This window comes from Dendronephthya gigantea, unplaced genomic scaffold (assembly GCF_004324835.1).
Source record: "Dendronephthya gigantea isolate DGI-Jeju-01 unplaced genomic scaffold, DenGig_1.0 000357F, whole genome shotgun sequence".
In the NCBI taxonomy this organism is placed as follows: Eukaryota; Metazoa; Cnidaria; class Anthozoa; order Malacalcyonacea; family Nephtheidae; genus Dendronephthya; species Dendronephthya gigantea.
In genome coordinates, this window is record NW_021163367.1 from 78,223 (window position 1) to 86,560 (window position 8,338).

General features: G+C 41.1%; 1 protein-coding gene across 1 annotated transcript; it reads left to right on the plus strand.

The window, feature by feature from the left end:
- The first annotated feature begins 1,545 nt into the window (after positions 1–1,545).
- LOC114542492 lies at positions 1,546–5,002 on the plus strand. Its single transcript, XM_028562025.1, has 4 exons — positions 1,546–1,944; positions 2,276–2,418; positions 4,119–4,257; positions 4,516–5,002. Exons 1-4 carry the CDS (start codon positions 1,546–1,548, stop codon positions 4,906–4,908), a joined length of 1,074 nt encoding a protein of 357 aa, XP_028417826.1. The 3' UTR covers positions 4,909–5,002.
- Positions 5,003–8,338: the final 3,336 nt, after the last annotated feature.

Sequence of the window (8,338 nt, forward strand, 5' to 3'; positions counted from 1 at the left end):
GTTTTTGCTGGAAACACCACCTTCATAGAGAACTCCTAGTGACCGCACCAGGTTCTTTTGGCTGTGCTCATATTTAACCACTGATTCATTAATGATAGAGGGAATAACATTTGAAATAACCAATGGAGATTTTTCCATGTACGATCTCATCTCATGTGCTGTAGTGGAATTAATTAAAGTACTCCATAAGCCATCCAAAGCAGACTTCCTTTTCAAGCTCTTATCATCAGAAGACTTAGCATTTATTCTTTCTGCTTGATCAAACATCAACCTCCTTCTTTTTCGTGCTGTACTCTCAGGAAGATCAAGCTTCTCGCTACAGGTTTGGTTAACAACTGATGAAGTCTTTGGATGGGAATGATGTGGGAGCTTGACTTTTTCATTTACTAACAGTCCCCTCTATAAAATGAACATACATAAGCACACATGAGCCTCAGGAAAGTTCCCAAACTTCCAAATACACCAAAATATTCAAAACTAGGGACTACATATGCAGAATTCCTCAAAATTTCAAGTGATATCAAATTATCACAGGCTCTTTCATACCAAAAAATATAATATAAACCAAATATGAAAACCAAATATAAACCTTCTGGTGTGCAAACACATCAACAATGAAAATTAATTGAGCATCTATTAAGAACACCAGACTTTATAAGACAAACACTTTAAAATGTAGCTACCTTCCTCTTGAGATCTTTAATTTCTCTCTCACTTGCTTGAATACAATCTTTCAAATCCGAAATCGTACGGTTATTTGCGACGATTTCTTGTCGTTTCGCCTTATTTTCTCTTGCCCAGGCACCAATATCGAAGTGCTGTTTACGCTTAGACATGATTTAAGATTAATTGTCTCCATGACATACATTCAAATAATTGAAATACTCTATATATGGGAAAGCAGCCTGGTTGAAAATCCTGCAATTACAAAACAACAGCCTGTATTATACATCTTTGGAAAGCTCAGATTTTGTTCTAAAATCCTCTCGTTTTAGATTTTAAGAAAACTTTATGAATAAAGAGTAATAGATGAACACGCAAACGTAATAATTTTAGAGAGCCGTTGTTGCTCAAACATACCTTAACATAAACGCCGATAAAGCCATCACTAAACGTAGAAATGCAACCAAATTAAGCTCAACAGACAGCCGAAGATCCCTTCTTTAGTTACCATGCCAACAAAGACGATTCTTTCCGGCCATAAAACGTAAAATACCGATCTTTTGTGTTAAAGTATGAATCAGACGATTGCACAATATAATTGACTGCGCTTATAAATATGCAATCAGGGAACTGGTGACGAGTGAGCGTTTTCAAGCTAAAAAATCCGCAACGTGTTGTGAATTGTGACGTCATATTTATTTAAATTACTGAATTATACTTCAAAATACTCGGCTTAATTTAACAATGCAATATCTCTTTATTCACTCCAAAATACAGTGTTTAAAAGTAAACTATTAACATAACATCAAGTAACTAAATGTCTAAAATAACACCGCTGGCTGAACCTTTGGCTTTGTCTTTTTCATTCACTCCTCGTCCAAGATGGCTGGTTCAGAAAATCCTACAGACGAAATTCAAGCAATCCAAGTTAATCCTGCGGACGACGTAAGTATCGTTGAACCATCTTCGGCGAAATCGATGGTTGAGACACTTGTGGCTGACCAAATCGTTCTTGCCACTCTTTCACAAGCAATTTTAGCCAAAATTCAGCCAAGATTGTCAGAGCACATTTTCGGACAAAATACATACGAAGAAAATGTCGCAGCGCCTATAGGCCAGCTGGCAAATAATCTCACCGGAGTGTCATTGGACCAAACGGCGCAGAGAAATAACAAGGGAAAATTCTCAGATACAGTCGACCTCACACAGTCGCAGAACGATGATCATACTCCGCCTGATCAAGGGGAACTGGACGGCACCTTTGCTAGTGCTGTCGAATCAGTACAGTCTACAGTCTGAAGAACTTGACGCTTTGCTTAACATTATGCTCAAACCATTGCCCCGTTTTGATCGCCGGGCAATCATTCGTGAATTCCCCAGACCCGTTAGTGATGCAGCATGGACTCCAAGTCTAGATAGTTATCTACCATCTGTGATCAGCGGTGTTAAAACGTCAGACACATCGACCAGAGAAACGCAAGACAAGGTTCTTGACATTTTGGGCCCGTTGTGCACATTATATGAGAACATTAATCTCCTACATGAATCATCTACCGAAGATAACATTACCTTGGATAAAGCCTCAGTTTCTGCAATGTTTAATTGTATAAAGAAAGCTATCCTTCTAGTGGGGGATACCTGTGCTCAATTGTCAGCAAAACGCCGGGAACAGGTTTTATCCAAACTTAACCCGTATCTCACATCACTGGGCAAAGAAGATTTCCCTGAGGCGGAAAAGGAGTTATTTGGTCAGGGGTTTGAATCCAGACTGAAGCTCCGCACAGAGACAGCCAGCACTGTCGCTCAGGCGAAGAAAACGGGACGACCGTTTTTTCCAAGGGCTGCCCCCCAGCGATTTCAAGGGCGTTTCCGGGGTGGCAGAAGTCAGACACGCCCAAGCTTCTTTCATTCAATGCGAGAGAACCAATTCCCACCCAACAACTTCAGAGGTCGAGGCAGAGCACACACATTCAGTTCCCCTCGACAGTTCAACCAAAAACAGTAACACCACAACGCCCACGTCATTTGCCACCAGTTATGTTTCAAAATCTTATAAGTTTTTGCAACCAACCAGTAGCAGGTCGGCTAAAATATTTTTTAAAGGCATGGCAGCAAATAACAAGCGACCCTTGGGTCATGCAAGTAGCCCAAGGCTACCAAATACAATTCACTTCCAATCCTGTCCAAATGAAATTCCCCATAACTGGTCATATTCCTCAGGAGGATCAACTCTTGATAGACCAGGAAGTTCAGGACCTGCTAACAAAACAGGCAGTTCATTATATTTCAGACAGCACAGTGAACAATATGGGGTTTGTCAGTTCCCTGTTTGTAGTGCCCAAAAAGGGGGGGGGCACAGGCCAGTTATAAACCTAAAGCCCCTAAGCAATTTTATACCTTACGAGCATTTCAAAATGGAATCAATACATATGTTAAAGGACCTGCTAAGAAAAGGAGATTATCCCCGAGCCGGCGCGAAGCGCCGTGCGAGGGTACTAATTCCGCTGGGAGATTTATTACACCCGGGTATTGTGACAGAACATAGCGGAATCCAAAGTTGCTCAAGTTCTATGTCGTGGACCGTGGACGTTCAATGGTCATGGTACTTGTGCGCATGCGTTAAATGCGAACGAGTGTAGACTGGTATTCAACGAACGTTCTGATTAGCTAAGACAGAAAGTTTGTAATTCAATGAGAACATCAGCAATTTAACTCTCATTTCGTAAACATTTTTGTAAAAGCGTTTCTTAAACTTTGTGCAAAGAAAGTAAAACGAGAAGAAACAAGATATATGAAGCATGACAGATAGCAAAGATGAACGTGGATACAGTCAAAACAAAGCCGTGTAAGAGGAATAATTCATAATCTGCAAGCTTATAAATGTTTTCAAAGACAAAGGGTACGTGTTTACTTTGTTTATCTCGTACTTGTTTCGCGGTAAGAATGAGCCGTATTTGCATACTTTTCAGCTTTGTTTGCCGTTCGTTTGTTAAATTTTCAACTTTTTCTGCAAACGCATAAACCTGTGAAGGGCTATTACACCTTTGCTTTAACTTCAAAAAGTGTTTTTGAAAGTGTAATTTGAATTTTGGTATCAAAAATACAAACTATATTTATAAAGTATACTGAAACTTTTAGCCGCCGGCGTTGACTTCAATTACAGAATAAAATAACATTTGAAGTTTTTTCTTTGTCTGTGAAGATTTTGTACTGTTTTAATCGTTTGAAACTTCGATTTTAAACCGTTACTTAATTGCTGGCATGGTATAATGCAGCAAAATTGAACGGGCAATGTTTACACTAGCTTTGTGATTATTTTTGTATTGAATGATGGAAACTTTAAGACTGATTTGAGTTTTGTGTCATTTCATATAATAAGTTTAGGTCAGGTTTACTCAGGAAATTGTGTACTTGGTTTGAAATAGCGAGGGGTTGCTGCATGCATGTATTTCTAGTTTAGTGAAAATAGACTTGAAGGATGCATACCTGACAGTACCTGTCTGGAGGGACCACCAGAAGTACCTCCGCTTTCTTTGGAGGGACTCACTTCTGGAGTTTGCATGCCTTCCATTCGGCCTTGCAAGTGCCCCACGGGTGTTCACAAAGCTTATGAAACCAGTTCTGTCAGTTTTACGTCAGAGGGGCATTCGACTCATGGCTTATCTGGACGACTTTCTCATAATGGCAGAATGCAGGCAACTTACCCTACAGCATGCAGCGACAACACTCAATCTTTTGGAGGGACTTGGGTTTGTGGTAAACTACCAAAAGTCGCAATTAATTCCATCCCAACAGATCGAGTTTCTGGGGTTCTTAGTAAATTCGGCCAGCATGAGTTTGAGTCTCCCAAAGGACAAAATAAAGAAGGTCCTTCAAAACTGTCAACAACTCTTAAACAACCCTGTAACCTCAGTGCGGGAATTGTCAAAATTCCTGGGCCTACTATCTTCGTCAATTCAGGCAGTATTTCCGGCCCCACTGCATTATCGATACCTCCAGCAAGCCAAGAATTCGGTTCTGAAAAGACAGAAATCTTACGAAGCTCTGGTCAACCTAGATTCAGAGGCCCTTCAGGAGGTCCAGTGGTGGAAGAACAATCTTGTTGCATGGAACGGGAAGGCCCTGCTCCAACAATCAACAGATTTAACAATAGAAACCGATGCTTCCCTCCAGGGGTGGGGGGCCCATTGCCAAGGAGTGTCAACAGGGGGAGGTGGTCGCTACAGGAGAGCAGTCTCCACATAAATTGCCTAGAACTCCTAGCAGGATCCTTAGCAGTCAAATGCTTTACCAAATCCAGGGCATCAGCCCAGGTACTCCTGCTAATGGACAATGTCACAGCGGTGACCTACATAAACAAGATGGGGGGCACTCACTCTCGCCTTCTGTCTCAACTAGCCAAGAACCTGTGGGACTGGTGTCTCAGTCACAATGTGCTACTTTCAGCCCAATATATTCCAGGGATAGAGAATGTACACGCCGACCGAGAGTCGAGGATTTTCCTAGACTCCAGCGATTGGAAACTGAACCAAACTGTTTTCAACAGCCTGTATCAGAGGTGGGGACCTCTGGACATCGACCTTTTCGCATCCCGCCTGACATTCCAGTTGGACCATTATGTGAGCTGGAGACCAGACCCTTCGGCAGTGCATACGGATGCGTTCACCCTCAACTGGGCGACATTTCGGGGCTATGCATTCCCCCCATTTGCGATGATCTGTCGGTGTCTACATCAAATCCAGAGCCAGAAAGTAGAACACCTTGTGCTAGTGGCACCAGTTTGGTCAACCCAAGCTTGGTACCCCCTCTTACTGGAACTGTGCATAGACTTCCCCCTTCTTCTACCGAATCAGGGAGATCTGTTAACCCAGAGGGGCAACAACCACCCTTTGGATCAACTCCAGCTAGCTGGGTGGCTACTATCAACAGTGGCTACCAAACAGGAGGAATTTCGGATCAAACTAGAAAGATTCTCTTGGCGGCTTGGAGAAAAAACACCACTAGCTCCTATTCCTCTGCATGGAACAAGTGGAGTAGCTGGTGTGCTGAAAGGGTCACTATCAATCCCCTTTCAGCATCTATCAATGACATCTTAGATTTTTTCACAACACAGTTCCACGAAGGGAGGGAGTATCTGTCTATTAATGTTTACCGGTCTGCGCTCTCCGCATGTTTACCTCTAATAGATGGCCACAAAGTGGGTTCCCATCCTTTGGTTACCCAGTTACTAAAAGGGGTGTATAACCTTCGTCCACCCCAGCCACGCTACACTCAAACATGGCGAGTCATTAAGCTAGTACAGTACATCAGCTCGTTGGGACCTAATGACCAACTCTCTGTCAAAATATTAACCTACAAACTAGTAGGCCTGCTAGCCCTAACTGCTCCCGATAGAGCTTCGGGGCTTGCAGCCAGGGATTTACGGTTCAGGTACATGCACCCCGAAGGCGTTGAATTTAAACTACCTGACCTAACGAAAAATACAAAATCGGGCGAAAGCTTAAAATGTTGCTTTCATGCCAGTTTTCCCGACAATGACCTTTTATGTGTATGCAAATGTCTCGTTGAATATGAGAATCGTACAGCAGCATGGAGATCAACTGACTCATCAAAACCCAACAAGTTATTGCCGTCTTACATTTATCCTCACAAAGCAGTTACCTCTGCAACTGTAGCAAGGTGGTTGAAAGAATTCCTACATCTAGCCCGTGTTGATAATAATACTTTTAAGGGACATTCCTTTCGCGGGGCTGTCACTACCGAAGCAGCTAAACAAGGCTTTTCGATAGCCGAGATTTTGCAATTTGCAGAGTGGTCTCAACAAAATACTTTTATCAAATTCTATTATCGCCCACAGTTTTATACCGCTCCAGCTAGGGCTGTCTTGTCAGCTAACACATAAACGGCTTTGAACATGCATTGTTAAATTGAGCCGAGTATTTTGAAGTATAATTGTAGATTATACAAGGGCTGCTTGCAGCCTGAAGTGTAATATTAATTATACGAGAAATACGAGGCGAGATTTAACAATGCAATCCCACCCTTATATCCCACCCTTCTATGTTGCATTGTTATTTTGTTATTTTCAGGTACGTCGTTCATTCCAAAGACAAAGCCCAAGGTTCAGCCAGCGGTGTTATGTTAGACATTTAGTTACTTGATGTTATGTTAATAGTTTACTTTTAAACACTGTATTTTGGAGTGAATAAAGAGACATTGCATTGTTAAATCTCGCCTCGTATTTCTCATATAATTGATATTACACCTCAGGCTGCAAGCAGCCCTTGTATAATCTACAATTATTACGCAAATCCATTGTGGGCACCCCATGAACTATAGTATTGTTAACATTGTTGTTGATCCTTTTTGCATCATCATGTTGTTGCAACTTGTTGACATGATTGCCAACAAGTTGCAACAGTATTGATGGTTCAACAGCCATTTTTGCCAATGCTGCTTACTTGGTGCAGCATAACATTGGTCACTCCTGTTTTGAACAACTTGCATCAACATGATTTTTACCCGTGCGCAAACCTTTTGAACAGCAAATAAGCTGAAATGATAACACCTATATTTTTCTGCAACAGTACCGCTGAATGAAACATTGGCTTTATATCACATATTTTGGTAAATGAAATTCCTTTCAAATGGTTGTTTGAGTGCGTGTGTTTCATAATTTTTACCTTACTGCCCCACAAAATATCCTGCGCACGTCCCTGTTTCTCTGTTTCATGCATATGTTTTGAAATCTGCAATCATTTTCAAATGCTACTGACGTATCGATTATCGTTCACAGTTTATTTCATATTTTGATACTCGCATTGCTCATATTGGAAAAGAGAATAAAAACTGTACTGTTTATTTGACTTTTAATATATCAGCTCAATGAACAAACAAGTCTATATAAAAGTCTATATAAATGTTATACGGTCTTCATATGCATAGACAACCGTATACATATAATGCTCCACACGTACCATTGAATTGCAAACATCGTCATGGCGACAACAGAAAACAAAGTCTATTTAGTACATAAGGATGGAAGTTCTAAACACGTCTTGTTGTTTCTTCGCCTTTCATACTTAACTTGGTTCATGACCTGAACCACTGATACTTTCGTTAGTATTTTCTTCCCATCTTGTGATGAAGCACAACGTTTTTCGATCTCAACTCGACTAATCTTTTCATTAGCTGTTATCATATCCCTGAACAATTCTTGCAATATAACAACGTCGTCTTGTGTAAATGTATTAGTTCTTTCCGTTGGTGCTATAATACTAAGTGACTAGCTTTCCTCGGTGGCGTTTTCTTCTGTTAAGCGTGTTACCTTAACTTCTGGAGATTCTGTGGCATCAGGCCAGTCAGGTAAAGGCTCTTGTGACGATTGTTTGATTGAACTTGATCCAAAGTAATATTTTTTCCCGATAACTCTTCTACAAACACTTCTTTTATCATGGCCAAATCGTTCTCGTTCCATAGAACTCTTTTATCCGTTTCTGGTGCAATTGGAGATTCTATTTAAAACATATCATGCTCTGATAGGTTGTTGTTGCTGATTTTGGATGTTAGTTGACTTTGTTCGTCTTCACGCCTCATGAGTTGTCCAAGCTTCTTAGAGGCTTCGATTGATTCTTTGGATTTTTCTGCTAGAAGGTAATATTTTCGGGCAGTGGAC

Coding starts and splice junctions, on each gene's coding strand:
- LOC114542492 (XM_028562025.1), top strand. CDS start 1,546: ATGGCTGGTTCAGAAAATCCTACAGACGAAATTCAAGCAATCCAAGTT. Junction 1,945..2,275: donor TTGCTAGTGCTGTCGAATCA/GTACAGTCTACA, acceptor AATTGTATAAAG/AAAGCTATCCTTCTAGTGGG. Junction 2,419..4,118: donor AAGGAGTTATTTGGTCAGGG/GTTTGAATCCAG, acceptor ATGTATTTCTAG/TTTAGTGAAAATAGACTTGA.